Raw genomic sequence first — 21,997 nt, 5'->3', positions numbered from 1 at the left:
TCTAGACACAGGGGAAGGAGATTAAAACCCCCTATGGACCAACTGGAGAGCCCAAAATGTTTGAAATGTCACTTTCCACCTCTTTCTCCAAATCATTAACTACAGGACAGTATCAGAAGACGTGCATAAGTACCAAGTGCTGCTTATCTTTGGGACAGGTGTAGTTTGTCATTTATTTATCATCTTAAATGGAATATCATAATTTCTGGGGCATTGGTGGGAACCATTCACAATTAGCGATGGTCACCCCAAAGTCTTGTTGCCATGCCGTTTCCACAGAACACCAGAACATGGATAAAAAGAGAAGAAACAGCTCACCTATTTTTACTCTGTGATTTGATCATTAGATGTTCAATGATTATTTAAAAAATAAAAAGTTTCACCATATTAAAAGAGGTCAGTTCACGTAACAAGGTGGACCTTAAAATGAGGGACAGAAGTAAACGAATCACTAATAACAATAAATAAATAATCATCTTCTGAAATGACTGTCAAAACAACAACATAAACTAGGACTTTACAATGATGGTGAAACTTGGAGAAATGTTGGGGTTAAGTGTGTTAACATCTTCCTAGGTATCACGAGTCCGACCGAGGGTGGTTCCCCTTCCCGGTCGGGTGGCGCTCGGCGGTCGTCGTCACCGGCCTATTAGCTGCCACTGATTGTCTTTCCTCCCCCTCCTTGTATGTTTATTGGTAGCACCTGTTGGTGAATGATTCGTTTGTCTTTATTAGACAGCCGGCCCGCCTGGTTGTTGTGCGGGATTAATGATTGTAACCTTCGGCTCTAATGTAGAGGAACGTGTTTGTTCCTGGTCGTGAAATTTCAGTTGTACCTTTCTCATTCCCCGTGTTTGGGGCCGTTATTATTGTGAGCACCCTGTGGTGCGTTGGTGCATTAAAAGAGCACAGCCTTGCACTCTCTGTCTCCTGCGTCTGACTCCACACCCACGACACCCGGAGCATTACACTAGGGTTGACGGAGGGACATGTCACAATGCAGAATTTTGGCACATTAGTTTGTCTTTATTCACATTAAAAATGAATGTGGTCTATATTAAAGGACACTTGATTTGATATCACAGGCTTTTAAAACTCAATATTGGTGCACAACTTCTACTTAAAATCTAGATATCAAAGGGCGTAAAACACATGTATTAGGGTAGCCTAGTGGTTAGAGTGTAGGGACGGCAGGTAGCCTAGTGGTTAGAGTGTAGGGACGGCAGGTAGCCTAGTGGTTAGAGTGTAGGGACGGCAGGTAGCCTAGTGGTTAGAGTGTAGGGACGGCAGGTAGCCTAGTGGTTAGAGAGTTGGACTAGTAACCGGAAGGTTGCAAGTTCAAACACCTGAGCTGACAAGGTACAAATCTGTCGTTCTGCCCCTGAACAGGTAGTTAACCCACTGTTCCTAGGCCGTCATTGAAAATAAGAATTTGTTCTTAACTGACTTGCCTGGTTAAATAAAGGTAAAATTAAAAAAGATTGAGTGGTACCACCCTGGTGTATGTGCAGCGTTGTTGCTTTTTAAAGGAGCTAGCATGGAGTATCGAGTTAACAATGCTCCGAAAGCTGAAGGAAAGGTTTCTGGAAATCCTGGGAACTTTGGGAAAAAGATACTGGAATTTTGCAACCCTAATTACCTGAGTTTTCCAACCAGGCTGCTGTTGTGAGGTAGGTCCAGGAAGTCCACCAGGAAGTCCATGCGTGCCTGGGTGTCCGTAGATGACAGGCCGTGGATCCTTCCGAAGAACGTCAGAGTGTCACTGATAGAAAACTCATTGTACAACGCCAGGTCCTAAAGGAGAAACACAATGTTATGTCATGGTATGTGTTGTGTTTTGGTGTGTTGTGTTAATCAAGTGTTCGGCTGTGAGTTGTTAGTTGAAATCTTGGAAATAGAACCAGGTCATTTTACGCTGAGTAGCGTGAACCTCTCGCGGAGCTGTGCTGCTTATACCCAGGTTTCATTTAAGTGAAAAGGAGAGTCTCATTTCCAGACAAAGTTAAGAGTCTAGTACAGCAGGCCAGTAACACGAGATACCTCTTCTGTACCATGGGGGAAGGTTCAGTGCTATCCCGGATCCTTGGGACATCCCCATCCTAAACGATAACCCTAACCTTAACCTTAACCCCAACCCTAACCCTAACCCCTAACCTTCCCTTAAATGTCTTAAATGTATATTCATCATCACCAGCACCACCCCAACATCAATGTTTTGCAGTAAAAAAGATAAGTAGACAATTAGTAGACAATTACAAGGCAACGCCTCCTCATAATTGGCTAAAATCACATGATGCACACCGATGATGTCATTGATGAAAACACTTCCTCTATTTGTTTTCCTAGAAAACATAGAAACATCCATTTTAACATACGCTGATGTTCTGGTGGTGCTGGAGATGATGAACACGAAGCGGATTTTTTTTAATAAGTATTAAATTGGTGTACTTTTTAACTCCCTTTTCTCCCCAATTTCGTGATATCCATTTGGTAGTTACAGTCTTGTCCCATCGATGCAACTCCCGTATGGACTCGGGAGAGGCGAAGGTCGAGAGTCATGCGTCCTCCGAAACACGACCCCACCAAGCCGCACTGCTTTTTGACACGCTGCTCGCTTAACCCGGAAGCCGGGTTACCGTCCAGCTGGCGACCGACGTCGCCCGGCCCGCCACAAGGAGTCACTAGATCGTGACGGGACAAGGACATCCCGGCCGGCCAAACCCTCCCCTAACACGGACGATGCTGGGCCAATTGTGCGCCGCCTCATGGGTCTCCCGATCGTGGCCAGCTACGACACAGCCTAGGATTGAACCAGAGTCTGTAGTGACGCCTTAGACTGATGCGCCACTCAGAAGGCCCAAGTTGAATTTTTTAAAATGTCCCTTTAACCTTAACCCCTTACCCTAACCTTAACCCCTTACCCTAACCTTAACCCCTACCCTTACCTTAACCCATACCCTTACCCCAACCTTAACCCTTACCTAACCCAAACCCAAACCCTAACCTTAACCCCTTACCCTAACCTTAACCCTTACCCCAACCTTAACCCTTACCTAACCCTAACCTTAACCCCTTACCCTAACCTTAACCCTTACCCCAACCTTAACCCTTACCTAACCCAAACCATAACCTTAACCCCTTACCCTAACCTTAACCCTTACCCCAACCTTAACCCTTACCCCAACCTTAACCCTTACCTAACCCGAACCCTAACCTTAACCCCTTACCCTAAACTTAACCCTTACCCCAACCTTAACCCTTACCTAACCCAAACCCTAACCTTAACCCTTACCTAACCCGAACCCTAACCTTAACCCCTTACCCTAACCTTAACCCTTACCTAACCCGAACCCTAACCTTAACCCCTTACGCTAACCTTAACCCTTACCCCAACCTTAACCCTTACCTAACCCGAACCCGAACCCGAACCCTAACCTTACCCCAACCTTAACCCTTACCTAACCCTTACCCTTACCCTAACCTTAACCCCTTACCCTAACCTTAACCCTTACCCCAACCTAAACCCTTACCTAACCCTTACCCCAACCTTAACCCTTACCCCAACCTTAACCCTTACCTAACCCGAACCCTAACCTTAACCCTTACCTAACCCAAACCCTAACCTTAACCCTTACCTAACCCGAACCCCAACCCCAACCTTAACCCTTACCTAACCCGAACCCCAACCTTAACCCTTACCTAACCCGAACCCTAACCTTAACTCTTACCTAACCCGAACCCTAACCTTAACCAAGGACCATGGAGGATGACACCCCCTGGCTATGACTCTATTCCTAAGTAACTGATTATTTGACCACGCTGGTCATCTATGAACATTTGAACATCTTGGCCATGTTCTGTTATAATCTCCACCCGGCACAGCCAGAAGAGGACACCCCTCATAGCCTGGTTCCTCTCTACGTTTCTTCCTAGGTTTTGGCCTTTCTAGGGAGTTTTTCCTAGCCACCGTGCTTCTACACCTGCATTGCTTGCTGTTTTGGGTTTCAGGCTGGGTTTCTGTACAGCACTTTGAGATATCAGCTGATGTAAGAAGGGCTATATGAATACATTTGATTTGATTTGATAACAGTGTACCTGTGCTATGTTGTGTACCTATAAGTTAACAGTGTACCTGTGGCATGTTGTGTACCTATAAGGTAACAGTTTACCTGTGGCATGTACCCCACCATCCTCCCAGGGACCTGGTGACCAGGAAATGCGGGCGGCTTCCCCAACACGCTGATGTGCCCTCGGGAGATCTTCAGGGTTCCCAGAATGCATTTCAACAGCGTGGTCTTCCCACATCCACTCGGACCCAGCAGGCCGTAGCTGCAAGGTAAGAGAGAACAGAATTTTGGGTTAAAAACATTGACATGAGAGCTAAATCATAGATATCTACTGTAGCCCTCAAACTCAACTCTGGACCTGCAAGCCAGTTCCACTGCATTGTTCCATTGTTCCCCTCTAGTCAGTGACTGACTTAGACCTGGGACAACAGGTGGGTGATTCCCCTCTAGTCAGTGACTGGCTTAGACCTGGGACAACAGGTGGGTGATTCCCCTCTAGTCAGTGACTGGCTTAGACCTGGGACACCAGGTGGGTGATTCCCCTCTAGTCAGTGACTGATTTAGACCTGGGACAACAGGTGGGTGATTCCCCTCTAGTCAGTGACTGATTTAGACCTGGAACAACAGGTGGGTGATTCCCCTCTAATCAGTGACTGATTTAGACCTGGGACAACAGGTGGGTGATTCCACTCTAGTCAGTGACTGACTTAGACCTGGGACAACAGGTGGGTGATTCCCCTCTAGTCAGTGACTGACTTAGACCTGGGACAACAGGTGGGTGATTCCCCTCTAGTCAGTGACTGATTTAGACCTGGGACAACAGGTGGGTGATTCCCCTCTAGTCAGTGACTGACTTAGACCTGGGACAACAGGTGGGTGTGATTAATGATCAGGTATAACAGAAAGCCAGCAGACTCCAGACCTCGTAGGGTTGAGTACCCCTGTACTATATATAGTATGATAACATTGTTACCCTTATTTCTCACTACGGTCTGACTCTTAATTGTAACTCACATACAACTTCCAATGACATCAATGCATGATTCATGTGAAAATCCAAGTGAAGCCTAATTATTACCAGCCGCAAGAATGCAATTATGTTGTTTACTTGTTAAAGGTATAGATTATCATTAGGCTTTAAAGGGATAGTTACCCAAATAAAAAATGACATATTGGTTTCCTCACCAGGGCCGGACTACTGCATTTGGGTTCCTGGAAAACTTCCTGCATTTCAACACATTTTGTGACCTCCAGAGGGCCCACAACCCGCCCCACAACACACACACACACACACAGGCACGTGCCCTGTGTGCCTGTTCGGTAATCAGGCTCTGTTTCTTACCCTGTAAGCAGTCTATGGACAAGGTATCATAGCAATCCATGCTTTGGTTTTGTTTACTTGGCCATTGTTTCAAATGTGGCACAAATCCAATGCAAGTCAAAGGTAACTACAGTATACTAGTCTTTTCACACTTCATGTCCAAATCATCATAAAGTATCTAAAACTGAATAGTGTCACTCAATTAACTTACTTATATAAGATTTGGACATGAAGCCTGATTTTGTTGTAATGTCAGTGTGGTTTACTAACATGTGTCCCTGTGGTACGGTCAAGTTGAGGTTACTCAGGACTTTGAGTTTCCCGTACGACCGACACACTTCCCGACACCGGATCGCCAAATCCTCCAATCCGGGGGAGGGGGGAGGAGCTTCCTGGTCTGCCTTCATCCTTCCTTCCGTCAACTGGAAGAAGAAAAACAAATGTAAAAAATAATAATAATATAATAATAATAATAATATAATAATAATAATAATATAATAATAATAATAATATAATAATAATAATAATATAATATAATAATAATAATATAATAATAATAATAATAATAATAATATAATAATAATAATAATAATAATAATAATAATATAATAATAATAATAATAATAATAATATATATATTTTCCCCCATAATTATCACTTTATTAAGGCAGGAATAGTAGTGAACAACAGGGGGATAAGATGCAGAATAGCAGTGGGGTCCAGATTGGTACCGTGCTGGTACCAACAGTGTATATATAGCAGCCACTGTTACCCATGCTGGGGTGGTGTATATATAGCAGACACTGTTACCCATGCTGGGGTGGTGTATATATAGCAGACACTGTTACCCATGCTGGGGTGGTGTATATATAGCAGACACTGTTACCCATGCTGGGGTGGTGTATATAGCAGCCACTGTTACCCATACTGGGGTGGTGTATATATAGGAGTCACTGTTAACCTCTACACCAGCCTTGAGATTCTGGCAGGTTGACGTTTATTGTCACAAATTGTAGCCCTGGTAGAAGAACTGAGCGATTTCCACTAGATAGTCTAGCTGCCAAGACAAAATTGTCTGTCATAAAAATCAATTTAAAAAAAGCTTTTTGTTCTTAATTTAAGGTTAGTGTTAGACATTAGGGCTAACAGTGTGGTTAGGGTTAGACATTAGGGATAACAGTGTGGTTAAGGTTAGGCATTAGGGCTAACAGTGTGGTTAAGGTTAGGGTTAGACATTAGGGCTAACAGTGTGGTTAGGGTTAGACATTAGGGATAACAGTGTGGTTAAGGTTAGGCATTAGGGCTAACAGTGTGGTTAAGGTTAGGGTTAGACATTAGGGCTAACAGTGTGGTTAGGGTTAGGCATTAGGGCTAACAGTGTGGTTAGGGTTAGGGTTAGGCATTAGGGCTAACAGTGTGGTTAAGGTTAGTGTTAGGCATTAGGGCTAACAGTGTGGTTAAGGTTAGGGTTAGACATTAGGGCTAACAGTGTGGTTAGGGTTAGACATTAGGGCTAACAGTGTGGTTAAGGTTAGGCATTAGGGCTAACAGTGTGGTTAGGGTTAGACATTAGGGATAACAGTGTGGTTAAGGTTAGGCATTAGGGCTAACAGTGTGGTTAGGGTTAGACATTAGGGATAACAGTGTGGTTAGGGTTAGACATTAGGGATAACAGTGTGGTTAGGGTTAGACATTAGGGATAACAGTGTGGTTAGGGTTAGACATTAGGGATAACAGTGTGGTTAGGGTTAGACATTAGGGATAACAGTGTGGTTAGGGTTAGACATTAGGGATAACAGTGTGGTTAGGGTTAGACATTAGGGATAACAGTGTGGTTAGGGTTAGACATTAGGGATAACAGTGTGGTTAGGGTTAGACATTAGGGATAACAGTGTGGTTAGGGTTAGACATTAGGGATAACAGTGTGGTTAGGGTTAGACATTAGGGCTAACAGTGTGGTTAAGGTTAGGGTTAGACATTAGGGCTAACAGTGTGGTTAGGGTTAGACATTAGGGCTAACAGTGTGGTTAAGGTTAGGGTTAGGCATTAGGGCTAACAGTGTGGTTAAGGTTAGGCATTAGGGCTAACAGTGTGGTTAGGGTTAGACATTAGGGCTAACAGTGTGGTTAAGGTTAGGGTTAGGCATTAGGGCTAACAGTGTGGTTAAGGTTAGACATTAGGGCTAACAGTGTGGTTAGGGTTAGACATTAGGGCTAACAGTGTGGTTAAGGTTAGACATTAGGGCTAACAGTGTGGTTAGGGTTAGACATTAGGGCTAACAGTGTGGTTAGGGTTAGACATTAGGGCTAACAGTGTGGTTAAGGTTAGACATTAGGGCTAACAGTGTGGTTAGGGTTAGACATTAGGGCTATCAGTGTGGTTAAGGTTAGTGTTAGACATTAGGGCTAACAGTGTGGTTAAGGTTAGACATTAGGGCTAACAGTGTGGTTAGGGTTAGGCATTAGGGCTAACAGTGTGGTTAAGGTTAGGGTTAGACATTAGGGCTGACAGTGTGGTTAAGGTTAGGCATTAGGGCTAACAGTGTGGTTAAGGTTAGGCATTAGGGCTAACAGTGTGGTTAAGGTTAGACATTAGGGCTAACAGTGTGGTTAAGGTTAGGGTTAGGCATTAGGGCTAACAGTGTGGTTAAGGTTAGGGTTAGGCATTAGGGCTAACAGTGTGGTTAGGGTTAGGCATTAGGGCTGACAGTGTGGTTAAGGTTAGGCATTAGGGCTAACAGTGTGATTAAGGTTAGACATTAGGGCTAACAGTGTGGTTAAGGTTAGGGTTAGGCGTTAGGGCTGACAGTGTGGTTAAGGTTAGGCATTAGGGCTAACAGTGTGGTTAAGGTTAGGGTTAGGCATTAGGGCTAACAGTGTGGTTAAGGTTAGGGTTAGGCATTAGGACTAACAGTGTGGTTTAGGTTAGGGTTAGGCATTAGGGCTAACAGTGTGGTTAAGGATAGGGTTAGGCATTAGGGCTAAAGGTGTGGTTAAGGTTAGGGTTAGGCATTAGGGCTAACAGTGTGGTTAGGGTTAGACATTAGGGCTGACAGTCTAGTTAAGGTTAGGGTTAGGCATTAGGGCTAACAGTGTGGTTAAGGTTAGGGTTAGACATTAGGGCTAACAGTGTGGTTAAGGTTAGGGTTAGACATTAGGGCTAACAGTGTGGTTAAGGTTAGGGTTAGGCATTAGGGCTAACAGTGTGGTTAAGGTTAGGGTTAGGCATTAGGGCTAACAGTGTGGTTAAGGTTAGGGTTAGACATTAGGCCTAACAGTGTGGTTAAGGTTAGGGTTAGGCATTAGGGCTAACAGTGTGGTTAAGGTTAGGGTTAGGCATTAGGGCTAACAGTGTGGTTAAGGTTAGGGTTAGGCATTAGGGCTAACAGTGTGGTTAAGGTTAGGGTTAGGCATTAGGGCTAACAGTGTGGTTAAGGTTAGGGTTAGACATTAGGGCTAGCAGTGTGGTTAAGGTTAGGGTTAGGCATTAGGGCTAACAGTGTGGTTAAGGTTAGGGTTAGGCATTAGGGCTAACAGTGTGGTTAAGGTTAGGGTTAGACATTAGGCCTAACAGTGTGGTTAAGGTTAGGGTTAGGCATTAGGGCTATCAGTGTGGTTAAGGTTAGGGTTAGGCATTAGGGCTAACAGTGTGGTTAAGGTTAGGGTTAGGCATTAGGGCTAACAGTGTGGTTAAGGTTAGGGTTAGGCATTAGGGCTAACAGTGTGGTTAAGGTTAGGGTTAGACATTAGGGCTAGCAGTGTGGTTAAGGTTAGGGTTAGGCATTAGGGCTAACAGTGTGGTTAAGGTTAGGGTTAGGCATTAGGGCTAACAGTGTGGTTAGGTTTAGACATTAGGGCTAACAGTGTGGTTAAGGTTAGGGTTAGACATTAGGGCTAACAGTGTGGTTAAGGTTAGACATTAGGGCTAACAGTGTGGTTAAGGTTAGGGTTAGGCATTAGGGCTAACAGTGTGGTTAAGGTTAGGGTTAGACATTAGGGCTAACAGTGTGGTTAAGGTTAGGGTTAGACATTAGGGCTAACAGTGTGGTTAAGGTTAGGCATTAGGGCTAACAGTATGGTTAAGGTTAGGGTTAGACATTAGGGCTAACAGTGTGGTTAAGGTTAGGGTTAGACATTAGGGCTAACAGTGTGGTTAAGGTTAGGGTTAGGCATTAGGGCTAAAGGTGTGGTTATGGTTAGGGTTAGGCATTAGGGCTAACAGCGTGGTTAGGGTTAGACATTAGGGCTGACAGTCTAGTTAAGGTTAGGGTTAGGCATTAGGGCTAACAGTGTGGTTAAGGTTAGGGTTAGACATTAGGGCTAACAGTGTGGTTAAGGTTAGGGTTAGACATTAGGGCTAACAGTGTGGTTAAGGTTAGGGTTAGGCATTAGGGCTAAAGGTGTGGTTAAGGTTAGGGTTAGGCATTAGGGCTAACAGCGTGGTTAGGGTTAGACATTAGGGCTGACAGTCTAGTTAAGGTTAGGGTTAGGCATTAGGGCTAACAGTGTGGTTAAGGTTAGGGTTAGACATTAGGGCTAACAGTGTGGTTAAGGTTAGGGTTAGACATTAGGGATAACAGTGTGGTTAGGGTTAGACATTAGGGCTAACAGTGTGGTTAAGGTTAGGGTTAGACATTAGGGCTAACAGTGTGGTTAGGGTTAGACATTAGGGCTAACAGTGTGGTTAAGGTTAGGGTTAGGCATTAGGGCTAACAGTGTGGTTAAGGTTAGGCATTAGGGCTAACAGTGTGGTTAGGGTTAGACATTAGGGCTAACAGTGTGGTTAAGGTTAGGGTTAGGCATTAGGGCTAACAGTGTGGTTAAGGTTAGGGTTAGGCATTAGGGCTAACAGTGTGGTTAAGGTTAGGGTTAGACATTAGGGCTAACAGTGTGGTTAAGGTTAGGGTTAGACATTAGGGCTAACAGTGTGGTTAAGGTTAGGCATTAGGGCTAACAGTATGGTTAAGGTTAGGGTTAGACATTAGGGCTAACAGTGTGGTTAAGGTTAGGGTTAGACATTAGGGCTAACAGTGTGGTTAAGGTTAGGGTTAGGCATTAGGGCTAAAGGTGTGGTTATGGTTAGGGTTAGGCATTAGGGCTAACAGCGTGGTTAGGGTTAGACATTAGGGCTGACAGTCTAGTTAAGGTTAGGGTTAGGCATTAGGGCTAACAGTGTGGTTAAGGTTAGGGTTAGACATTAGGGCTAACAGTGTGGTTAAGGTTAGGGTTAGACATTAGGGCTAACAGTGTGGTTAAGGTTAGGGTTAGGCATTAGGGCTAAAGGTGTGGTTAAGGTTAGGGTTAGGCATTAGGGCTAACAGCGTGGTTAGGGTTAGACATTAGGGCTGACAGTCTAGTTAAGGTTAGGGTTAGGCATTAGGGCTAACAGTGTGGTTAAGGTTAGGGTTAGACATTAGGGCTAACAGTGTGGTTAAGGTTAGGGTTAGACATTAGGGATAACAGTGTGGTTAGGGTTAGACATTAGGGCTAACAGTGTGGTTAAGGTTAGGGTTAGACATTAGGGCTAACAGTGTGGTTAGGGTTAGACATTAGGGCTAACAGTGTGGTTAAGGTTAGGGTTAGGCATTAGGGCTAACAGTGTGGTTAAGGTTAGGCATTAGGGCTAACAGTGTGGTTAGGGTTAGACATTAGGGCTAACAGTGTGGTTAAGGTTAGGGTTAGGCATTAGGGCTAACAGTGTGGTTAAGGTTAGACATTAGGGCTAACAGTGTGGTTAGGGTTAGACATTAGGGCTAACAGTGTGGTTAAGGTTAGACATTAGGGCTAACAGTGTGGTTAGGGTTAGACATTAGGGCTAACAGTGTGGTTAGGGTTAGACATTAGGGCTAACAGTGTGGTTAAGGTTAGACATTAGGGCTAACAGTGTGGTTAGGGTTAGACATTAGGGCTATCAGTGTGGTTAAGGTTAGTGTTAGACATTAGGGCTAACAGTGTGGTTAAGGTTAGACATTAGGGCTAACAGTGTGGTTAGGGTTAGGCATTAGGGCTAACAGTGTGGTTAAGGTTAGGGTTAGACATTAGGGCTGACAGTGTGGTTAAGGTTAGGCATTAGGGCTAACAGTGTGGTTAAGGTTAGGCATTAGGGCTAACAGTGTGGTTAAGGTTAGGGTTAGGCATTAGGGCTAACAGTGTGGTTAAGGTTAGACATTAGGGCTAACAGTGTGGTTAAGGTTAGGGTTAGGCATTAGGGCTAACAGTGTGGTTAAGGTTAGGGTTAGGCATTAGGGCTAACAGTGTGGTTAGGGTTAGGCATTAGGGCTGACAGTGTGGTTAAGGTTAGGCATTAGGTAAAACAGTGTGATTAAGGTTAGACATTAGGGCTAACAGTGTGGTTAAGGTTAGGGTTGGGCGTTAGGGCTGACAGTGTGGTTAAGGTTAGGCATTAGGGCTAACAGTGTGGTTAAGGTTAGGGTTAGGCATTAGGGCTGACAGTGTGGTTAAGGTTAGGCATTAGGGCTAACAGTGTGGTTAAGGTTAGGGTTAGGCATTAGGACTAACAGTGTGGTTTAGGTTAGGGTTAGGCATTAGGGCTAACAGTGTGGTTAAGGATAGGGTTAGGCATTAGGGCTAAAGGTGTGGTTAAGGTTAGGGTTAGGCATTAGGGCTAACAGTGTGGTTAGGGTTAGACATTAGGGCTGACAGTCTAGTTAAGGTTAGGGTTAGGCATTAGGGCTAACAGTGTGGTTAAGGTTAGGGTTAGACATTAGGGCTAACAGTGTGGTTAAGGTTAGGGTTAGACATTAGGGCTAACAGTGTGGTTAAGGTTAGGGTTAGGCATTAGGGCTAACAGTGTGGTTAAGGTTAGGGTTAGGCATTAGGGCTAACAGTGTGGTTAAGGTTAGGGTTAGACATTAGGCCTAACAGTGTGGTTAAGGTTAGGGTTAGGCATTAGGGCTAACAGTGTGGTTAAGGTTAGGGTTAGGCATTAGGGCTAACAGTGTGGTTAAGGTTAGGGTTAGGCATTAGGGCTAACAGTGTGGTTAAGGTTAGGGTTAGGCATTAGGGCTAACAGTGTGGTTAAGGTTAGGGTTAGACATTAGGGCTAGCAGTGTGGTTAAGGTTAGGGTTAGGCATTAGGGCTAACAGTGTGGTTAAGGTTAGGGTTAGGCATTAGGGCTAACAGTGTGGTTAAGGTTAGGGTTAGACATTAGGCCTAACAGTGTGGTTAAGGTTAGGGTTAGGCATTAGGGCTAACAGTGTGGTTAAGGTTAGGGTTAGACATTAGGGCTAGCAGTGTGGTTAAGGTTAGGGTTAGGCATTAGGGCTAACAGTGTGGTTAAGGTTAGGGTTGGGCATTAGGGCTAACAGTGTGGTTAGGTTTAGACATTAGGGCTAACAGTGTGGTTAAGGTTAGGGTTAGACATTAGGGCTAACAGTGTGGTTAAGGTTAGACATTAGGGCTAACAGTGTGGTTAAGGTTAGGGTTAGGCATTAGGGCTAACAGTGTGGTTAAGGTTAGGGTTAGACATTAGGGCTAACAGTGTGGTTAAGGTTAGGGTTAGACATTAGGGCTAACAGTGTGGTTAAGGTTAGGCATTAGGGCTAACAGTATGGTTAAGGTTAGGGTTAGACATTAGGGCTAACAGTGTGGTTAAGGTTAGGGTTAGACATTAGGGCTAACAGTGTGGTTAAGGTTAGGGTTAGGCATTAGGGCTAAAGGTGTGGTTAAGGTTAGGGTTAGGCATTAGGGCTAACAGCGTGGTTAGGGTTAGACATTAGGGCTGACAGTCTAGTTAAGGTTAGGGTTAGGCATTAGGGCTAACAGTGTGGTTAAGGTTAGGGTTAGACATTAGGGCTAACAGTGTGGTTAAGGTTAGGGTTAGACATTAGGGCTAACAGTGTGGTTAAGGTTAGGGTTAGGCATTAGGGCTAAAGGTGTGGTTAAGGTTAGGGTTAGGCATTAGGGCTAACAGCGTGGTTAGGGTTAGACATTAGGGCTGACAGTCTAGTTAAGGTTAGGGTTAGGCATTAGGGCTAACAGTGTGGTTAAGGTTAGGGTTAGACATTAGGGCTAACAGTGTGGTTAAGGTTAGGGTTAGACATTAGGGCTAACAGTGTGGTTAAGGTTAGGGTTAGGCATTAGGGCTAACAGTGTGGTTAAGGTTAGGGTTAGGCATTAGGGCTAACAGTGTGGTTAAGGTTAGGGTTAGACATTAGGGCTAACAGTGTGGTTAAGGTTAGGGTTAGGCATTAGGGCTAACAGTGTGATTATGGTTAGGGTTAGGCATTAGGGCTAACAGTGTGGTTAAGGTTAGGGTTAGACATTAGGGCTAGCAGTGTGGTTAAGGTTAGGGTTAGGCATTAGGCATTAGGGCTAACAGTGTGGTTAAGGTTAGGGTTAGGCATTAGGGCTAACAGTGTGGTTAGGGTTAGACATTAGGGCTAACAGTGTGGTTAAGGTTAGGGTTAGACATTAGGGCTAACAGTGTGGTTAAGGTTAGACATTAGGGCTAACAGTGTGGTTAAGGTTAGGGTTAGGCATTAGGGCTAACAGTGTGGTTAAGGTTAGGGTTAGACATTAGGGCTAACAGTGTGGTTAAGGTTAGGGTTAGACATTAGGGCTAACAGTGTGGTTAAGGTTAGGCATTAGGGCTAACAGTATGGTTAAGGTTAGGGTTAGACATTAGGGCTAACAGTGTGGTTAAGGTTAGGGTTAGACATTAGGGCTAACAGTGTGGTTAAGGTTAGGGTTAGGCATTAGGGCTAACAGTATGGTTAAGGTTAGGGTTAGACATTAGGGCTAACAGTGTGGTTAAGGTTAGGGTTAGGCATTAGGGCTAACAGTGTGGTTAAGGTTTAAAATTCAATTTTATGACTTTGTTGCTGTGACAGCTAGTGACCATTCTTCAGAGCTGCCTCCAGGGCAAGACTCATGACAATAAATGACAATCTGCCCATCTGGCACTCTAGGCAGGCTAGAATAAACATTTAAAGTATTTGAAAGATTTCAAATAGAATGTAAACCCAGGTCTGGTGGTGCAGTGTGTAGCCTGCATCGAAGGTTGTAGAGTAACCCTAACTTGGGTTGTGCCATGGGGGAGATCTTTGTGGGCTATACTTGGTCTTGTCTCAGGATGGGAAGTCGGTGGTTGAAGATATCCCTCTAGTGGTGTGGGGGCTGTGCTTTGGCAAAGTGGGTGGGGTTATATCCTTGCTGTTTGGCCCTGTCCGGGGTATCATCGGATGGGGCCACAGTGTCTCCTGACCCCTCCTGTCTCAGCCTCCAGTATTTATGCTGCAGTAGTTTATGTGTCGGGGGGCTGGGGTCAGTTTGTTATATCTGGAGTATTTCTCCTGTCTTATCCGGTGTCCTGTGTGAATTTAAGTATGCTCTCTCTAATTCTCTCTTTCTTTCTGAGGACCTGAGCCCTAGGACCATGCCTCAGGACTACCTGGCATGATGACTCCTTGCTGTCCCCAGTCCACCTGGCCGTGCTGCTGCTCCAGTTTCAACTGTTCTGCCTGCGGCTATGGAATCTTGACCTGGTCAACGGACGTGCTACCTGTCCCAGACCTGCTGTTTTCAACTCTCTAGAGACAGCAGGAGTGGAAGAGATACTATGAAAAGCCAGCTGACATTTACTCCTGAGGTGCTGACTTGCTGCACCCTCGACAACCACTGTGATTATTATTATTTGACCATGCTGGTCATTTATGAACATTTGAACATCTTGGCCATGTTCTGTTATAATCTCCACCCGGCACAGCCAGAAGAGGACTGGCCACCCCTCATAGCCTGGTTCCTCTCTAGGTTTCTTCCTAGGTTTTGGCCTTTCTAGGGAGTTTTTCCTAGCCACCGTGCTTCTACACCTGCATTGCTTGCTGTTTGGGGTTGTAGGCTGTGTTTCTGTACAGCACTTTGAGATATCAGCTGATGTACGAAGTGCTATATAAATACATTTGATTTGATATTCCCTACATAGTGCATTACTTAGAGGCTATAGTGGTATATATAGGGAGCCATTTGGGATGCACCCTGGGTCAAATAATCTTTAATCCCTGCCTCCTTTCCCTGGCTTCCCCTGTTTCATTCTCCCCTTCTCTGTGTTGGCTTCCCCGTTCTCCCTCACATAATCTAGCATCTTTCATTCCACCGTTGGGAGATTACGGAGTGGTTTCCCTCTAATCTGACTCTATTGATCAAGATCACCTTCTTTGACACAATGCCACATGTCGTCTGTGTACCAGTCTGTTTAGATAACATTCCACTCCTTTCACTCTGTGTTAGGTGCCAAAGGATGTTTGGCAATGAAACGGAGGGCAAGGAATAGAATGCTAAACCAACTGGTACCCAAGCTATGACACATGGCAGCATATGTACAGAAAGGATCCATTGTTGGACTGTAATAACATTGTGATATAGTTTAGTGAGACATTATAGGACTATAGCCTTTCTACACAGACAGAGAGCATTAATTCACTTCAAAATAATTTCGGACATGGGTTCTTATCTTATCTTGTTCTTGTGAAGAATAAATTCAAGTTCAATGTTTTTATTAATCAAATTGCAGACAAACACTCTCTGAAATACCTGATTAACAGATTAAAAGACTCCATCTCCAGTTAAAGAAGCTCCATAAAACAAGTAATAGTCAAATAGGACAATAATAATAATTTGAGTCATATAACAAACAGATGTTACAATATTTATTAAAGCATCCAGTTCAGGGGTGTGAAACATGCGGCCAGCGGGCCAGATCCGGCCCTTGAGACAATTCAATCCGGCCCGCTGGTGGTTTGAGAAGAATATATGTAAATATATTACCTGCCTTGTACCTCTGCACATTGGCTCGGTACTGGTACTCCCTGTATATAGCCTTGTTATTGTTATTCATTGTAAGTAGGAATTTGTTCTTAACTGACTTGCCAAGTTCAATAATAGTTCCATACTTGTCAGTAAGCATTTCACAGTAAAGTCTACACCTGTTGGTTAGGGCTTGTCAGTAAGCATTTCACTGTAAGGTCTACACTGTTGGTTAGGGCTTGTAAGTAAGCATTTCACAGTAAAGTCTACACCTGTTGGTTAGGGCTTGTCAGTAAGCATTTCACAGTAAGGTCTACACCTGTTGGTTAGGGCTTGTAAGTAAGCATTTCACAGTAAGGTCTACACCTGTTGGTTAAGGGCCTGTAAGTAAGCATTTCACAGTAAGGTCTACACCTGTTGGTTAGGGCTTGTCAGTAAGCATTTCACAGTAAAGTCTACACCTGTTGGTTAGGGCTTGTCAGTAAGCATTTCACAGTAAGGTCTACACCTGTTGGTTAGGGCTTGTCAGTAAGCATTTCACAGTAAGGTCTACACCTGTTGGTTAAGGGCCTGTAAGTAAGCATTTCACAGTAAGGTCTACACCTGTTGGTTAGGGCTTGTCAGTAAGCATTTCACAGTAAGGTCTACACCTGTTGGTTTAGGCTTGTCAGTAAGCATTTCACAGTAAGGTCTACACCTGTTGGTTAGGGCTTGTCAGTAAGCATTCACAGTAAAGTCTACACCTGTTGGTTAGGGCTTGTCAGTAAGCATTTCACTGTAAAGTTTACACCTGTTGTATTCGGCACATGTAACCGATTCAATTTCATTGGATTAAAAATTTCTAACACCTAAATCTAAACTGTGTAGAAATTAGAATAGACCTACATTTATAATCCAGTTTGCTAACAGTCATCAAAACAGTCAGGGAGCAGAGAACACTCCAATAGCAATGGATAGAGGAATATTTGGTTTGTACATTTTGACAGTGAGGAAATAAAACCAATTTCAGGTGCAGCCCTTTGGACCACAATGGAAAACTGTTGAAAGAGCCAGACTACACTTGATGAGTCTGATAAGTGACAAATCGATTCATCGTTATAATTTCAGATATGCTCCGATACGGTACCAAACCGTTAGCCAATCTTTGCAAGAACCACAGATAAGCAAATACAAAAACACCAGCTGTAATTTAGCCAACTAGGAAAACACTGGTCCTAAAATACAACAGGGACTCACCTGAAAAGGTTCCCTTACACAAGAAGGAGCTGAAGTCTAGAAGATGGAGAGCAACAACATAGCCTATAGTACTGTAGCAATGAGTGTGTGCGCTTAGCCTGCTGTGTGATAACATGAACCAACAGAAGTAAACATTGTGTGAAGATCAGCTGACAGTTCCTTGTCATCAGGGTGTAGTTGATAGCCTATTTCAAAGTGGTAGAACAGGTTGGTTCTTGAGAAGGTAGAAGAGGCATTATTCAGACTGAATGCATGCAGGCCTCTTGCTCCGGATTGAACGCACCTGTTAACATACTACTAAATAGTAGCTACAGATGTAAGATCTTAAATTGATCACTTTTGTTGCAGAGAATTTTCCTGCACAGCAGGAAATGGAAACTTGTAGTGTATTCAAGGTACAAAAATGCTTCTAAATTTGATAATTTCCAGTTTAAAATGTCTTATTTGATTTGCCCTAACAAAAAAAATGTAGCAACCCCTACAAAAATAAAAACAATAGACACATCAAATGTTATTTGTCACATACACATGGTTAGCAGATTTTTAATGCGAGTGTAGCGAAATGCTTGTGCTTCTAGTTCCGACCATGCAGTAATATCTAACAATTTGTCACGTTCGTCGTAAAGGATCGGACCAAGGTGCAGCGTGAGTAGAGTTCCACAATTTTAATAAATCGAAACACTGAACAAACAAACAACCAAACGAAACGCTACTGATGTGCACTAAGGCAACTATACATAGACAAGATTCCACAACACAAATGAGGAAAATGGCTACCTAAATATGATCCCCAATCAGAGACAACGATAAACAGCTGTCTCTGATTGGGAACCATATCAGGCCAACATAGACATACAAAAACCCCTAGACATTCAAAGACCCTAGACATACAAAAACTAGAGTACCCACCCTAGTCACACCCTGACCAAACCAAAATATAGACCCCTCGGACTGTGGCCCGTCGCCGGAGGTTCCGGACTGTGGCCCGTCATTGGAGGTTCTGGACGGGAAACTGTCGCTGGAAGCTCTGGACTGTGAACTGTCGCAGGAAGCTCTGGACTGTGGAGGCGCACTGGAGGCCTGATGCGTGGGACCGGTACAGGTGGCACCGGGCTGAAGACACACACCTCAGGGCGAGTGTGGGGAGGAGGCACAGGACACACTGGATTGTGGAGGCCCACTGGAGGTCTGATGCGTGGTGCCGGCACTGGTAGTACCGGGCTGGTGACACGGATCTCAGGGCGAGTGCGAGGAAGAGGCACAGGACGTACTGGACTGTGAAGGCGCACTGGAGGCCTGGAGCATAGAGCTGGCACAATGCGTCCTGGCTGGATGCTCACTTTAGCTCGATAAGTGCGGGGCGCTGGCACAGGACGCACTGGGCTGTGAAGACACCTTGGGGATATAGCGCGTAAATCCGGAACCATATCAGGCCAAAATAGACATACAAAAAACCCATGACATACAAAGGCCCTAGACATACAATAACTAGAGTACCCACCCTAGTCACACCCTGACCTAACCAACATACATAGAAAACAGAGATATCTAAGGTCAGGGCGTGACAATTTCACAACATCTACCTTATACACACACAAGTGTAAAGGAATAAACAAGAAAATGTACATATAAATATATGGATGAGCGATGGCCGTGCGGCTTAGGCAAGATGCAGTAGATGGTATAGAGTACAGTATATACATATGAGATGAGTAATGTAGGGTATGTAAACATTATATAAAGTGGCATTATTTAAAGTGGCTAGTGATACATTTATTACATCCAATTATTAAATATTAAAGTGGCTAGAGATTGAGTTAGTATGTTGGCAACAGCCATTCAATGTTAGTGATGGCTGTTTAACAGTCTGATGGCCTTGAGATAGAAGCTGTTTTTCAGTCTCTCGGTCTCATCTTTGATGCAGCTGTTCTGACCTCGCCTTCTGGATGATAGCGGGGTGAACAGGCAGTGGCTCGGGTGGTTGTTATCCTTGATGATCTTTTTGGCCTTCCTGTGACATCGGGTGGTGTAGGTGTCCTGGAGGGCAGGTAGTTTGCCCCCGGTGATGCGTTGTGCAGACCTCACTACCCTCTGGAGAGCCTTGCGGTTGTGGGCGGAGCAGTTTCCGTACCAGGCGGTACTATCTTGGCTTTTTGCATTAGTTTCCCTAGTTTAGGTCTATGTGTGGATACATTAGTTTCTGTAGTTTAGGTCTATGTGTGGCAGCAGGATGCCATCTTAGCATAATAAACAGAGCAGTCTTCAATATAACCTATATTGTTTCTATCTAAAACAAACCCCCCCAGTATAGGACCTATACTGCTGCAGTTACGGCGAGGGACGCCATTTTCTTTGGAGCTTGTGTTGCACTGATACGTTCCCAGGTTTTCAAGACACCCTGGTTGGAGGATTCCTAGATTTCCTGTGTATTCCCTCCTGATTTCAGGAATCTTCCAACCGGAATTTCTGGAAAACCTGGGAATTTTGGGAAAGTTAAAGGAATTTTCCAACCCTAGGATATACACTATTCCATAGAATTATTCCAAATGTACCTCTCCTACCTTCCTGAGGAAACCTCTGGTGTATGGGATTGTCCTCTTAAGCAATAAGGACCGAGGGGGTGTGGTATATGGCCAATATAACACGGCTAAGGGCTGTTCTTACGCACAACACAACGCTGAGTGCCTGGATACAGTCCTTAGCCGTGGTGGGAGCTGGTTCGGGTCCCAGTATTGACTTGGTGGGAGATCTGTTGACGTGTGTGTGTTTGGGGGGGTTGAGAAGATGGAAAGAAGCGAACGAGAGAGATGAAGAGAATAGACAAACCAGGGAAGAGAGGAGGATGGTAGGAGATATGTCCTGGGATAGTCCCCATTACTTGAAGAGAGGAGGATGGTAGGAGATATGTCCTGGGCTAGTCCCCATGACTTGAAGAGAGGAGGATGGTAGGAGATATGTCCTGGCTAGTCCCCATGACTTGAAGAGAGGAGGATGGTAGGAGATATGTCCTGGGCTAGTCCCCATTACTTGAAGAGGGGAGGATGGTAGGAGATATTGTTATGGGTGTAAGATGGCACAGTGATGCCATCTGGTGGTAAATGTTAATTACTGCAACTCCAGTGTTTACCGGTGTGCTTGAGATACCCGAATGTAATTTACTGAACAAGACTGGTTACTCGCATTCAATGCCTCTGTCTCGACATTTAACATTCAAACAGATATGTCCTCGACTAGCCCCCATGACTTGAAGAAAAGAGGGTGGTAGGAGATATGTCCTGGGCTAGCCTAGCAGAACTTCAGAGACAGGCGCTGCAATGGACAGAATGTCAGAGATGTGCCTTTCTGTCTTTTGAGAGCCATCCTGTGTTACAGAATAAGTGCCTTGCTCAAGGGCATAACGGTAGTAGGTCCAGGTCTCCAGGTCGCAGTTGTAATGAGAACTTGTTCAACTAGCCTACCTGATTAATAAAGGTGAAATAAAATAAATAAATAAAAGTAGACACCAGCAGCTCTTCAGTAGCCAATTCAGTCCCACCTTTTCATCTCCTCTATACCCTCCTGCAGGGCTACACACAGCCCCAACACACAGCCCCTATTATCCAATCATGTAGGCTGCTCTGACCGAGGAAGTCACTAACAGGGTGAGAAGACAGAAGGCTTGAGACCCACAAAACATCTTGTCATCTAATCTCTGTCTACAACATGTTGGCTACACTCTTATGAGAAATCGTTCTATACAGAACCAATAGGTTCTAGAACCCCAATGAGACCTTGTTTCTGGATGATGGAACTGCAGAATAGAACAGTTAAATAAGGTTACATTTTCAAGAACAAAAGTAGCTGTACTCTTATAGCCTAGATTTATATATCAAATCGTTTGTTTCTTTAGCGCACAGTTTGTTCACTATCATTATCATCCCAAAATGGTTAAATGTTCTATCCTATAGGCTCCTACTACATACCAGGCCTCTTTCATTAGTCTAGGAACGAAGCTATACTAAATATCTCCACTCAAGATTAGAATCGAATGAGAGAACTGCCCCCACTTTATGGGGGTACAGTTTAATCAGGTGAAGGTTCTTGTAGGAAATTAAAACTGATTAGCCTGGCTCGTTCTCGTTCACGAACAGACGGGGATTACCAAAGCCCTCTTACTATTGTAAAGCATACGTCAGCAAAATAAAAAGACTATCCACCCATTTCTAGAGCGGATAAATACAGCCCAGACATCCTACTACAACACCTCACCCAGGCTACACCAGACGTATCCTAGTCCTAAATGTGAATACCGCAGGTAATTCCACGTATTGTTTACGATTCATCTCCGCTGCATGTGGAGTGTGAGTGTGGACACCTAGAAATATGTTTGAGTCACTGCTGCCACATTCCAGGAGAGGAGGACTGTCCGGGCTGCCTCTCTTCTGATAAGCATCCTATGGTATTCTGTACAAGTCAAGATGGCGGTGTCGGCAACGGAAAAAGACGCAATAGTGAGTATTAAAATTTTCAGGAAAACAGCGGTTTGCTTGGAATTGGTTGTTTCTGTGTCTGCACGTAAAAACGGTTAAGCGTGTCATTTGTGGAGAGCTATAATTAATGTCATCATGAA

The 21,997-nt window shown here is 44.3% G+C and overlaps 1 protein-coding gene and 1 long non-coding RNA gene across 3 annotated transcripts in view; one reads left to right on the top strand and one right to left on the bottom strand.

Annotated features, from left to right (window-relative positions):
• The window catches only part of LOC109877360 (ABC transporter G family member 20-like), a 43,980-nt gene extending 26,307 nt beyond the window's left edge, over positions 1-17,673 (bottom strand). For both annotated transcript variants that reach the window (XR_004206745.1, XM_031813041.1), the window contains exons 1-4: positions 17,389-17,673; positions 5,659-5,810; positions 4,170-4,329; positions 1,640-1,794 (exon numbers count right to left, since the gene is read on the bottom strand). Coding sequence is in view for 1 of the 2 variants with exons in the window: in XM_031813041.1 (XP_031668901.1) it covers positions 1,640-1,794; positions 4,170-4,329; positions 5,659-5,795 (452 nt within the window). In the remaining variant the exon portion in view is untranslated. The remainder of the gene's footprint in view (positions 1-1,639; positions 1,795-4,169; positions 4,330-5,658; positions 5,811-17,388) is intronic.
• A 3,947-nt stretch (positions 17,674-21,620) lies between these two features.
• LOC116359721 (uncharacterized) lies at positions 21,621-21,863 on the top strand. The gene is made up of 2 exons (XR_004206746.1): positions 21,621-21,682; positions 21,780-21,863. It is a non-coding gene; the product is annotated as an uncharacterized LOC116359721 (long non-coding RNA).
• The last annotated feature ends 134 nt before the right edge of the window (positions 21,864-21,997 follow it).

Source organism: Oncorhynchus kisutch, unplaced genomic scaffold, assembly GCF_002021735.2.
Source record: "Oncorhynchus kisutch isolate 150728-3 unplaced genomic scaffold, Okis_V2 Okis04b-Okis11a_hom, whole genome shotgun sequence".
Lineage (NCBI taxonomy): Eukaryota > Metazoa > Chordata > Actinopteri > Salmoniformes > Salmonidae > Oncorhynchus > Oncorhynchus kisutch.
The sequence above is the reverse complement of the archived record's forward strand: the minus strand, read 5'-3'. Positions and strand labels throughout refer to the sequence as shown.